Source organism: Ananas comosus, linkage group 2 (assembly GCF_001540865.1).
Source record: "Ananas comosus cultivar F153 linkage group 2, ASM154086v1, whole genome shotgun sequence".
In the NCBI taxonomy this organism is placed as follows: domain Eukaryota; kingdom Viridiplantae; phylum Streptophyta; class Magnoliopsida; order Poales; family Bromeliaceae; genus Ananas; species Ananas comosus.
The window spans coordinates 12792829-12807064 of NC_033622.1; the positions used below are offsets into that span (position 1 = coordinate 12792829).

At 36.8% G+C, this 14236-nt stretch overlaps 1 protein-coding gene across 1 annotated transcript; it reads right to left on the bottom strand.

Annotated features, from left to right (window-relative positions):
* On the bottom strand, positions 598-9433 carry LOC109705287 (ubiquitin carboxyl-terminal hydrolase 17-like). Its single transcript, XM_020226027.1, has 11 exons — positions 8684-9433; positions 5028-5982; positions 4827-4921; positions 4250-4335; positions 3987-4149; positions 3775-3895; positions 3515-3672; positions 2100-2184; positions 1749-1961; positions 1308-1369; positions 598-1223 (listed from the first exon to the last, which is right to left on the bottom strand). The coding sequence occupies exons 1-11, from the start codon at positions 9022-9024 to the stop codon at positions 632-634; spliced, it is 2871 nt and encodes a 956-aa protein (XP_020081616.1). The 5' UTR covers positions 9025-9433; the 3' UTR covers positions 598-631.

A 14236-nucleotide genomic window follows, 5' to 3' on the forward strand; every position in this document is an offset into this window, starting at 1 on the left:
TAAACTTAGCTAGAAATGTGAATCAACTAGGATTCGAATTTGGGTCTCGGGCACTAACCACCATGTCCTTTACCACTTGCTCTAGGGACAGTCGGTCTAATTGTAGGAGTGTTGATGATAATTTTGTGTGTTTACAAAGGCATATATGATATTTTGAATTTTATAAAGACATTCATGATATTTAGACTTTGGGAGGGTATCTATGAAATTGCCCCTAATAAGCATATATGATATTTTAAATTTTATAGAGACATTCATGATATTTAGACTTTGAGAGGGTATCTATGAAATTGCCCCTAATAAAAATGAAGTACCAATAGAAGCAATGTTATTCTAGTGCAAATAGTGTAGAGCTGATGTGTTGTTTCCGTTATTAGTTAATGCATTAATTTTAATAAAAATCTGTCATTTAGTTAAAAGAAAACCAGTAAAAGTTACTTTCGTTTCAAATTTCAAAATGGCCGGTGGTTGAGGAAAATTTATATATTTTCACCTTCAGAGCAACCAATGTGTGCATGTTAAGAAAAATGGCAATTAAGTCACGGCTTTTTCTCTTCTTTTTTTTTAAATTTTTTTTCTATTAAACTGAATAAGATATTCATACATACTCTTATTACTCTACAACCCAAACCTATGAATAAAATGGTTGGGTTGTCCTTTCCCTTGTTGGTCTTCTTAATAACACATTGGCCTTAACCACATTAGGGTTAGCCCAGTCAGTCTCTACTTCCCTACTCTGTTCTGTTAACTCTCTACGCTGTTTACTTGTGTCAGAATACAAAAAGGAAGGGCTCTCACCACCCTCAAAGCCAACCTCCAACCCGTCCACCTCCCGGCCCGAAGAGCTCGGATTTGATGCTGAATTGCCGCCATTTTCTGTCTCATCGGAGTATCTTAAAGGGCTATTATTCCAGCTCATTCGATCGGAGTCCCCAAATAAGTACTCAGAGTACTCCTCGGTGCTGGTTGAGTCCCTTGTGCTCTCAGTTGTGAAGGAACCTTCGTCAGAGTTGCTGAAGAGGGAAGAACTATCGCTTGAAGAATCTGTATTGGGCCGTACAGTTTCACCGAATAGACGAAAGGGTAAAGCATTAAAAGGATCGTCTCCCCTTAGCTGCCCGAATGATGAGCCTCCGTGGAAACCGGGTGCATTTGGGGTCTTGCTCCTTATCTTCTTTACCCGTATCGCTCTCCTTACAGAACTTGGGGCACGTGGCGAGCACCTAATGGAGTTTATAATTAGAATACTCGTAGGAATATAAACATTGACAAAATTAAAATTTTTAGGTACATCGCGCCATATTTACCTTGCATAGAGAAGCATGTACGCCCCTTTAGACAATACATGTTCAAGCTCCACAGGTTTCACCTACACATAAAGTTACAAATGTTGAGAGTTAGCTCCTTTTCGAGTATATACCTTCCGATGGTAATGGTACTAAGATTATTGTTCACATGAATATTCCTTAATATTTGATGTTTGCTGGCAAGCAAAGAAAAGGAAAATCAACCACAGTAGACTACTAACAGAGCGCCAGAGATCACTAGATAATGGTGATATGAGCTAATCACAAAATTGTACTTCTTCCTGCCTATGTTTTCATGTAATCTAGTTTCATCATCTCGCATAAACATATTCGACATCATGGAGCAGATTTGAACATTTTTATCTTTCAACAGACAGTGACTATATACTTAATACCAAAATGAACAAAAAAGTGTTCAGAGAGAACAAGAAAGAAGCATACCTTCGTATCATCAGTCTTGTACCACTTTCCCTGTGTATCCTTCACATAGCATACGTAATGGCCAGAAAAAGAAGAATTCATTACATCAAGATGGACAACGACCGCATACAACTGGTAAACAGGGGACTTGTCATCGGTTGCACTCATGTAACGAGCCAAATTGAGGTACTCCGGAAACCGAACAGCTTTGTTGAGCTTACCGAACTTTCCAGACTGTAGAAAGAAAATATAGAAAAAAAAAGAAAAGAAAAGAAAAAAACCGAGTTAACTCTGATTTTCTTTTTGTCGACAAATTCAAAAAATTACCTAAAAACAAAGAAAATGGAAAGTGTCTTAGCATTTAAATGCTACCTCAAATCTTTTCAATGTGATGGTAAGGATATTGGGAGCCTCCAATATTGTCAACTTCTTTTTTGCTCGTTCATAAGAATTACATCTGGCAAAGAACATGGAGAATTTGATTAAGGATTTAAAATAAGAAGGGCATTGGAATGTGATTGGCCAGTTGCTTCTCTCAATTCACTAAGTGAAGCAAATTCTAATGGAGCAATCAGCTGCTTTCGGCCAAAGAGAATTGCTTTGAATGTAGACAAGAATATATTAGCACGTAGATGAGCGGCAAAAAAAAAAAAACAAATGCAATCTCACCAAAATCAAAAGAAAAAAAATCACTTAGTCTGGTCGGCCTACTAAAAAAGTAATAAATGCTTGATTTTGGTTGGAACATTTGCAAGGATCTATCAACTATTTAACTTTCTATAAACAGAAGAGAAGTATCTGAAAAAGATGCAAAAGTTGCTGATGCTTGATATGAACACTTTACCTAGTACCATCTACAGGTAGAAATAACTGACTGATTTATGAACCGACATAAAAAAAATTGACCACCAATTCATTCAGCATTAAATCGGCAGCAAATATTATCCCACCACATATATCTAGCTTCTATATTATTTGTGTCATCATGACTGCCAAATGTACCTACTGGGATTTAAGGCACTACTCAAGAAACCAAAAAAAAGGGTAACACTGTTTACCTAGTACCATCTATTTAGGCAGAAATAACTGACTTATTTATGAACTGACATAAATAAATTGACCATCAATTCATTCAGCATCAAATCAGCAGCAAATATTATCTCGCCACATATAACTAGCTTCTATATAATTTGTGTCATTATGACCGCTCGGCAGCAAATATTTTCTCACCACATATATCTAGCTTCTATATAATTTGTGTCATTATGACCGCTAAATATATGTACTGGGATTTAAGGCACTACTCAAGAAACCAAAAAAGGGGTTCAAAATTACAGCTACACATGCTAGTAATTGTTTCGGCAAGACTCAAAATAATATTTGTCAACATTTTCAAACATTAAGGATGTTGTGTGAGCATAAATAACTGTACCAAATTAATCTATATATTGGACAGCATCAGCTCTAGTACAGGATAACAGAGCCACTACAAAACGCCAAGACTACTGCCCCTAAGAAACACCAAGACTACGCATTATTGATAATTGATAACATAAAATTGCATTTTTGATAATTGATCATTGAATTTATGCATATAAATTCTATTGTCGTCTCTATTTACATAGATTATCATGAAATACTAAAAGCAATGAACTATAATATATAGCCAGAATAATCTTATATACAAGCCACTTCAACATTCAGAAAAAGGGGAGCGGGGGGGGCGGCGGGGGTGGGGGGTGCAGAGGAGTAAGAAATGAGAGAGATCTTAAAGAAAAACAGCCAACCTGCTACATTGATATTTGTTCTCTCCATCCAAAACTTCTGTAGAAGTGAACTGTAAAAGTGCTTCTTCAAGAGTACCAATTTCCCCTTGTATCTCAACAGTAAGATCCATCATGCGTTCATATTGCTCGGATTTTCCCAAGCACTTCATACACTTTATCTACATACAACATACACCAGCATATAAAGAACTCTCTCTAGTAACTATATCTCAACTCAATAAAAATGCAAATAAAACGTATGTATTTAAAATAATGATTACCTTTGATCGAAGATAACCCCCAAAAGTTAGCTGTATAAGTGTTGTTTCTTCAGCTAATCGGCCAGTAGCATTTGGTCCAGCTTCTTTACGGCACACCGATTGCATAGCATCAATAACAAACCTGTTGAAATAAATCAGTTAATAAATACTATCACCAAACTTAATTATTCCTAAATAGAAGTGGAGATTTATAAATGTTATTGCATTCTCACCTTAAAAATTCATGGGCATCTTCTTCCTTCCCGAGGTCAAAGCCACTTCCAATCTTATGTAAGTTAGAGAGTACCCCAATGGGTGACAAAGGAGATTTTCCTTGCTTGGCGTTCATAACAAGACTTTCGAACTCACATGTAAAACACCACTCTTTTTTCAGACCTAGGAAAAAATCACAAAAAAAAATTAACCTACAAACAAATGAAGAAGAAAAGAGGACAGAAACAGCAACAGAAAATATCAAGAGAGGGAAAGAGGTTACATGTTTTAGAATGAAGTCCTTCCAAGAGATAAGCTGTAAGTGGTCGAGTAAATGCCAAGCACTGGAGCACAGCATTTGCATAGCAACTGGAGGAAATTTTAAAAAAAATGCTAAACAAAGTCAATCAAGCAATTTTATAATTAAAAAGTAGGTTTATAATGCAAAAACATTTTATATATTAAGGCAAATAAATCAAAATTTCCAGGTCTTATAAGCTGAAAAATGGCATCTGGCGTATTAATCCTTCAGTTGATCAAGCCTTTTGTCAAATCGAAACAAAGTTGCGGGTAAGTGCCAACTGGTATGCAAAAAAGCCCTTCAAAATTTAGAGTGTTGAAGAGAAAAATCTGTCATGCCTTATCATCCAGTTAATGGGTAACTGATGAAAATAAGACACACATCACATAAGGGTAATTACAGGACAGAACACATCCATTCAGCAAAAAAGATGCTGCACATGATGCATTAAGAGAACTTGATAGATAACTCATTCCAACGAGATAAAAGAGAAAAAACTCGTAAGAAACATTGTTCCATTCGTAAACAATTTCATGTTGAGCATCATTTACTCTTTTACCTGTTGCCACAGTTAATAAGACCACAGGGGCGAAATTCCACCTTGTTAGAATTGTAGAGTTTGACGAACTGATCATATGGAAATAGCATCTGTCTCTGTAAGAAAAGGCAAAGCAAAACAAATTATTAGAGAATAAGCTATAATATTAAGATAACAGGCAGGAAAGAATTTTAACATGCATTTCACAGAGATATTGCTTACAAATTCTGGTGGGTAATGCCTCACAAGTTTTGAAGATGGAAAGTGGTTAAGAACACTCTTAAGAGATGTTGTCACGCTGTTTGATACAGGACCTCCACTCTCTGCTGGTCTAGGAAGAACTTTAGGAGCACCAACAGACTTTGCAGATGTATCGATGGCTTTAGAAATGCCAGCACTAGTAGACATTTCACTAGCAGAAGATGCAGATGCTGAAGATCTCAACTCAGATTTCTTAGTGCCCGAATCTTGTGATTTTGCTTGCTTAAATTGAATTCTTGTATCTTCATTTGAAGCAGCATTGCGAGAAGAATCTGTTGGTCCCAGCTTTTCATGGGCTAAACATTTATGGCCAACAAACTTGTTCTGAGAACCTTTAACAAAAGCATTTTCCTGACCTTCAATAGTGTTCTCAGAATGCTGACTATTTCGATGATCAACAGCTTTGTCTTTACTTGCAGACATCTTTTCTTTCAAGTCCTCAGAGTAAGATGTATTTATAGGAGAACCCGCACTAGGAATCTCAGGAGCTGGAGATGCACTAAGATTATCATCCCCACTGTCGACAGGTGTGCTGACACTAGTAGAAGGAGCAGAAGCGACTGATTCTCTTAATATTGCATCACGGTGTAGAATTGACTCCTGATTGACAGGTCTTTTATCAGAAGTTTCTATAGAAGCATCACTAGAAGTCATATCTTCAACCATGACATCTTTATTAAGGATGTTCCCTGAGAAGTTGGTTTCAGATGATTCAGGTCTATTACGAAATGAATCAACTGGTTGGGCAGGCAACTGTCCTTCAAGTACCACATTATTGTCAGATGGACCAGGTTGTTCAGATTGAACTTTCTTTGAATTAGAAGTACTTAATTGGTCTTCCTTATCATGAACACGTGGAGGATGACATTCGTCCTTGTGGCCTTGTCTCCAATGAATAATTTGGCACTTGCCAGAGCTGGAATGAGTGGTATAAGAAAGACATGTCAGGACTAGAACAGCTGGCAAAAGAAGCAAAGTTTATCAAACCAGACGCTCTACCAATAAATCGTGCAACAATCCTATGATATGCATTTTTTCCCAAGCTTAAAATGATTTCTCTTCCTACAACCAAAAATCCGAAAGCCAGCAAAGAAATGAAGACTCAGCACTTCCCTATAATGTTAATGATGATGACATAACGAAAAGTAATTAAAACTTAATGATCCTTCACAAAATTAAAGCATTTCATAATGGCTGTATCGATTATTGCCAATAGCTAATTAACACAAACATACCATAATAAGCCAACCCTTGCTTTGTACTTAATGCTTTGTTAGCCACCAGTTTAATATTAAAGTTGTGCCGCTTTTCACTTTTGGCTGGAGAGAACAACAGGAGCGGGCATCATATAGAAATTCTTCCATCCAAGCTTCTAAATTTAGAACTGCTAATGTTGCATGTTACATAAATGGAAAATTCAGTCAAACAATTACAATTCTAGTATTATAGAGTCATTATTGCTTTTTATCTAAACGATCTACTAGGTTACTTATTCCTATTTCCTGTGGGGGGCAATACATGGTTCCAAAAATGATTCTAACAAAAATCAAATTTCTTCCTTCATAATGCTCACAGCTCATGTGATAGATTAATAGAAGAAGCACAATTTAATCATATAGATTTCTCTTTTCCAAACAGGTATGCAACCAATCAGTTCCATTACAAACATTTTTTTGCTATATCAACTTGAGTGCTATCAACTATCAACAAATGACATAAGCACATTACTTAAACATACTGCCTTTTGTGGTCTCTATGTATGGGCATTTGATTGATGTACGGTCATAATAGCGAATTTAATAATTAGGTAACCACAATTTGTCATGCACCCCCAATTTCTATATACAAGTAAATCATATCCCATACCTTCAAATGCTGTTACTAGCATCTATTTTTGCATTGCTGAAAGTGATTTGTGATGCACCAAAAATTTCCTAATATAAGTCGTTCACATCTTTTGCTTCCTATTAAAGCCTTCAAGCTTTGGCTTGTTATACACAATCTTGGTAATTCTTTTAGTCTGAAAAAAGAAAAATGTAAGAAATATCTAAATTATTAAGTAGGAGGAAAAGAAGGTAAAACAAAAAATATCGGACCTACAGGCTACGGAATGAGATTGATTTTGCATCACAAAGCATGTGTTCTGATAAATTTTTATAAAACCCTACCTATTTTGCTAGAAAACGGATATTCCAGAATTTGCGAGAAGGTTTGAGCAAACTACTTGGGAAAGATATTAATCAAGAAAAGAACAACTCAGTTGTAATTGCTCTTAAATGAAAGCAGGTTATATTATTATTGTGTAAAAAGAGTGTGCAATCTTAGGAAATACCTTGGAGGCATGTGCAGGCATTTCCCTATTAGCTTTAATTAAATATTTCCATTAAACTAGTTTTAAGAACATTAATTAAATCGAGAGTGGAATTTTGTTAAAACAAATGGCAACTTTCCAAGATTCAAAATAAGTTCTCTTACTTTAAATTGATTTCAATCCACAATAATTGATGATTCTTTGATTAAGTTCTCTTACTTTAAATTGTATCCGTCGAGTGTGCTATTTGTAACATCACATACAATTAAGCCCACCTGGTGATCAAAATATGACATGAAAACAAGTGCACTATCGAGAACCTCATAAGTTTTTTTAGTGAACAGGCACATCAATTTGGCCTTGAGCTTGCCATATATATCTATGGTCCATTGATTCATCAAAGCTTGCTGTATAACCAAGCATTATCGCAAGTTATTGGTGACATATTTTTGACAGTCAAATAGCATACATAAATTACAAAAATTAACCCAGAAATTTATCCATCTAGGACTCCTCTTTCACAATGAAGCATAAACAAGAAATGGCCGTACAATACCACCCCAAAAGGAAAAACCTTCAAATTTCATGAATTCAAGTGTTAATGCAAGGATCCAGAGTGGAATAAAGAGATCTAGGACCCAATGTGAGTACAAGATGAGTAGTGGTGAAAAGGAAGTAGGCATTTCAGTAGTTTGTATACAATTAACACTAGTTTACCCAATATCAAGAAAGAAATATAAATTGAGCCCAACAAACGTTATATTGATCAGAGAAATCTTCAGTTAAGTTAATAATACTAATGAATAAGTTCAAAAGATCAGCTTTTTTTCGCTTTGCCCCCCTTTCCTTCTGGTTCTATCGTCAGATGCATTACAATACGTCTAAATATTTAGTCAATTTCACAACTGGTGTCAGTTACTCAATAGCTAAAAGAAAAACATCCAGTGGAGTACAGATAAAATTTCTGGAGATAAAATTTCTGGAGTACAGATAAAATTTCTTCCGGATACCCCGCAACCCCAACCCGACCAAGAAGTTGCAAAAAAACAAAAAAAAGAAGGGGAGAGAGAGAGAGAGAGAGAGAGAGAGAGAGAGAGAGAGGACCATAATTGAGAGACGACCATAATTGCAATTTCATAGTACAAGCATGCCTTAACAGTTAAATCACCCCATACCCTAAATCCACCCACTAATTTCCCAGATCGAAGAATCCCACCGAAATTCCCCAAATCATGTAATCAAGAACGAAATCGGGGTCAAATCAACTGGAAACCAAAATTAAAGAGCAAGATTTGAGCCCACTGACCAGTATCGCGCGGCCTTGCACCTCGCGCACCTCGCGGTGGCCGGGGCGAAGCACCTGGCGCAAAGCAACCCCGAAGCCACCGCCGGGGCATCGGCAGCGGCCGAGGCCTCTTCGGCCGGGACCGAGGCGGCTACAGCTTCTGGAACTTTCATCTCCGCCGAGTAGACGAGCACCGCCTCCATCTCCGCGCGCTCCGCCTCCGCCGCCGCGAGGCGTGCGAGGCGCCTCACCTCCTCCTGCCTCGCCTTCGCCATGCGCCATCTCCGCCGCACGATCAGGGCCAGCACCGGCCCCAGGAGGAGGAGCACCAGGGCCACCCTCGCGTGCCCTAGATCCCCCATTTCACCCCGCGCCCCTCGCCCCCTCGCTCATATATATCTCGCCGCAGATCCACCACCACTCAACGGCCCTCCGACCGATCCCCCGACCCAATCCGACGACGATCCCTCCTCGCGCTCCTCTCCCTCCTCGCCGTGCGCGATCGAGCTCCGATGTTGCCCGGAGAAACCCCAATTAGGGCCAAATGGGATACGAACAAAAGAGAGAGAGAGAGAGAGAGAGAGAGAGAGAGAGAGAACGGGGGAGGGGGAAGGGGTTCGTAAATTAGGTTTGGTGAGTCTTAACTATTCTGTAACTTAACCGGTGTCCGAATAAGTCACTGTTTCCTTAACGGGGTCGGAAATAAGAAAAAGGGAGGGAATAACTCTTTCGTTTTTATCCGTTGGGGAAGGGTTAGGAAGCGAATAATTCCGCTATCCTTGCGAAGCACCGTATTCGGCTCCGGCGTGCGGGAGGGGTTGGGGGTGGGGAAAGGAATTTTTCGCCAACAAAGACCTCGTGGAGCGTGAATTCCTCGCAAGCTCGATGGTCCGAGGCCGTGCGCTCGTTAGGTCCGTCGCCCCGCCCGATCAGAGCCGTCCGATCGAGATCTCTCGCCCCATCAACGGCGGAGGCGAATCCGGTCGTTTTTGGTGTATGTGCCTTCCCGCATAATGAATGCTGTGCGGGTTACTTTTTCTCCTCGAGCCCCATTGGCTGGTGGACGTGACGTGTGGACAGGTCACAGGGCACGCGCTCATACCGTTGGACGGCGAATCTGGACCGTCCGATACGCCCAGGACGAAATACGTCAGCGGCTCGATCATTCCGAGCCGTGGATTCGGACCGTGCTTGGACCCCTCGGGCGGTGGGGTCGACGTCAACTCTTGCGTGGATCCACGTACCTCCCCCGACTCCGAAAGGGCCAGGTGTCGCCACGCGAGTGCATGACGGAACAGTTTGCGACCTTTGATAAAAACCTGCTTCCGCGACAGCCGCGTCTCCGACCGCGCGTAGTTTGCTTGCTTAGCAGAGTTATTGTGAGTATTCGCATCATAAATGCGTGCTAAAGTCGATAAGCGGTGCTGATCATGTCACGAGATTGTGTCGTACGGACGTGATCGGACGTTAGAGACTTGTTAGAGCATGCCATGATGTAATAATTTGGACATGGGTGGGATACGAGGCAAACGGTAATGTAGTTAGGCATCAATCGTCCCACTTCACTTATATAACACCACTTATAAAGTATATATATATATATATATATATATATATGAGAGAGAGAGAATATAAAAATAGAGTAATCATAGTAACTAGTGTAGTTATCCGTACGATACAGCAGACAAATATTATCAAAATAATTTTTTATCATTGTTGATCATCGATGATAGTCTGAAATTGTAGATATATAAAATAAAATACAGTGAGGAAATGAAGAAAGAAAAAAAGAGAAAAAAAAATAGAGGCGTAAAATGAAGGAATGACAAAATAATTTAAATAAAATTATTAGCAAGATTAATAATTCAATTAATTTAAATAAAAATATTTAAATAAAATTAGCTCAAGTTGCTATAAAATTTTCATATATAAACTTTAATATGATTTAAATTGTATTTGTTGAATTAGATTTTAATTGTATAATAGTAAATTTTTTAAAATTATTCAGTGTATATATAAAATTATAAATTAGGGCAAACAATTATTTATAATATACATGCAAATCCTTTAAAAGAACATCTAATTCTAGAAACAAATGCTATAAAAAAATATATTTTCTATCAGCTTATTATTTAACAATTTTTCATACATCTAAATAACTATAAAAAAATTGAAAAAGCTAATAGATAGGGTAGTTAAAAAAAACATTAAAGAAAAAACAAAATACAAAAATTTTCTGATTACTTGATTATCACCATATATACTATTAATAATAAGTTGATTATATATCGATGCACTCTCTTCCGCTTCTGTCGTCGCTACCGCCGTCGCCGCATCCAAGATCTTCATCTTCTACCACCATTGCCATCCCTACCAAATACACGACAGGATCGCGTTGATGAAAGCGAGCTATTTTTACGGGAGAGGGAGAGGGTGAAAGAGGTTTAACAAAAGTTGAAGAACGAAGAGATTAATGGAGACATAGGGGGAAGAAAAAATTATTTATTAATTAATTACAATAATAAATAGAGAGAGTGTGGGGTTATTGGAAGGTAAAGGCGGACGTTAAAGAAGAGGAGAATAATTAGAACTATTGGAAGGTGAGGAAGTCTACAGTGAAGAAGATGAGAAAAAAATAATTAAAAAATATAAAAAAAATAAGAGCTTGCCACGTCATTATTTGATATTAGGGATTCATATAAGAGTATAGATGGTTTCCACTGAGACTTGTCTTGCAAATGGATCTGATAATTGTTCTAGCACGGCTCTAAATTGTTGCTAAATATGGCAGCTTTTTACAATCGTGAAAATCACAATCTAAACTAGCGTATTTAGTAGGTACAGCTCTAAAAAAAAAAAGCTTTTACTATCTTGTCTTGTTATCTCAAACAGAACAGATTCCATTCCTACCCAATGCCTATGTAATTCCTACATAAGCACACTCTTGCTATGCATATGATATAAATTTGGTAATTATTATTTTATTCGTCAATCCAAATAAAACAGGGGGAAAAAACAAAGAGATAACAGTAAGTAGTGCATTAGTGATTATTTCATGAAGAAAATTGACATTTGTACACCTGAAAGTTGAATGTAAATTACCGACCGTCCTTAGGGCAAGTCGCAAAGGACTTGGTGATTGGTATCCGAGTTTTCAAGTTCGAATTCTAGTTGATTCATATTTTCAGCTAAATTTATTTCTAAATGACATAAATGAAGCAAGTAGCATGCTACCTGTCTCTCTCAAAAAAAAAAAAAAAGTTGAATGTAAATTGTACATTCAACCTATTTCCATTCAAAGGCTTATTTAGTTATTTTTCACCCAAGTTTTGGGTGTATATCTAGCATTTCTTTTCATGGAATATTGAAATTTGTACGACAGATAATTTTTTCAGTATCGATTTATAGTAAAAACAACTCTGTAAAATTCTCGAGAATCAAAACCAGTGAATCTATAGTTTTAATAGAATTGAAGGATATTACCGACCGTCCCTAAAGCAAGTGACAATGGGCTTGGTGGTTGGTACCCGAGACACAAGTTCGAATCCTAGTTGACTCACATTTCCAGCTAAGTTTATTTCTAAATGAAATAAACGAAGCGGATAGCGTGCTATCTATTTCTCAAAAAAAAAAAAAAAGAATTGAAGGATATTGTAAATATAGACAATAGATCTACGTACCAACTATTGTCATTTATTGTTATTGTCAACTATCGTTTGTAACCTCTTAATTATTTCGAGCTTTTTCTTGGACAGTTTTTATCTACCGAATAAGCAATAAGTAAAACCAGTTCTAGCTCGATATTGAATATGTGGAGAATTGATCGATTAATCCATTCCATCCTTTTGACACATTCTCATTCCAATTCGATCCCAGCCGTAGTAACACACACTCAATTAACAATCCTTATCCAACAAATTACAAATTCAGTCACAACAAGCTGATAAGAACATTTTCAACTCCCAGCTTTAATCAATGCCTTTAAAATTAACAAACAACAATGTTAACTATTTTTTATTCATTAGACCGCGAATTCTCACCAATATTAAAGCTTTCCTAAGCATTTGGTCAACAGGTGGATCCAACCCAAACCACCGGGCCCGCTTTATAAGGGTTATGAATACACAATTTTGAATAACATTTCCAAAAAACAGTAAATTGGATTAAAGTTTTTGTCCCTTTTGGGTACGTGACGTATGAAGCATCCAAAACGGACATGCAAAATGCATGAAATTCTAAAGTAGCTGCGGACTTTATATGGAAATATGGCTTTTCCGTGTCGCATTCGATACATAAACGTTTCGCACTCGAAAACGATGGCGACTTTAGCCGCGTCGCTTTAAAAATTGTGTTGACGTTTGGAGCACTAAAGAGAGGTTCCTCGTTTGGGTTCATTGTATATATATATATATATATATATATATATATATATATATATATTTGTATATATATATATAGTTTCCGACCCTCATCCAATTTTTAGTATTTTCTTAATTTTTAATTTAATTACTAATAATATTAATTTATCATAGTACCCATATCACATGATGTCTACCGCAGCAAAATAAAATCTCGTCACTAACAATTTTCGTCAAACAATTCATCATATCTAGCATAGTTAGTATACAAGGCCGAGAGTTCGAAATCTAGTAACTCCGTAATACGGCTGAGTTTACTTAAAATAAAAAGTAAAGAAAATGAGTAACTTTTTATCTTTCTCTTGAAAAAAATAATTTTCATCAAACTTTATAGGCTTTCAAGAAAAAGCATTTAATTGAGATAAATTATGAACGTTAAAGATTCAACTGCAACAATTAAAATATCAGGAAGAAAAAAAGGATGATTAACCCTTTTCCACTTTTTAAAAGGCTGTAAAGCTTGATTAAACCACGTCGGCATCATAGAAGAGAAAATAGTAACGTTTGGTGATAGAGATATAAACATATATAGTATTGGTTATTTAAATGGTTTTTGTTCTTTTCACGGATTTAGATAAAATTTAATACTGCAAATGGCATTGAGGTGGTTGAAAGCATTTGGAATTGTAAGTTACAAACAGATGCGAGTAAAAGACAAGCAAGCCATGGTAAAGAAGAAATGGTTTTTTGACAGTAAGTAGTGCTCTGTCCGTGACGGTTGAAGTGTTCCATCTTGGATGAGCGCATGAGTTTGCAACTTTTCAATTGAACTTTATAGTGTAGTTAGATGTGTTAAATAATATGAAACGATCGTCATTTTCTAAAGATTAAGTTATTAAAGAATAATGCTTTCTGATAAGCTAACGATACCATCTTAAGAACGAAATTAAATGAACCTACAAATTTGGAGGCACTCGGCTTCAGAATCTCCCTAAATTAAACCTTAAGTTACTAAAGAATGGTGCTTATATAGTTTTATATTCAATACTTCTTCTTAAATTTGGATTCAAGATTTTTTTAGTATGTCCGAATTTTTAATTAAATAGAAAAAATTAAATAAGACTAGCAGCCTAATTGGATTAGAATTTAAAATTTTCCACTTTGATATCATGTAGTGTAAAACAACCTCTTTGTCTTCAAAAGCTTGAGCTAATAG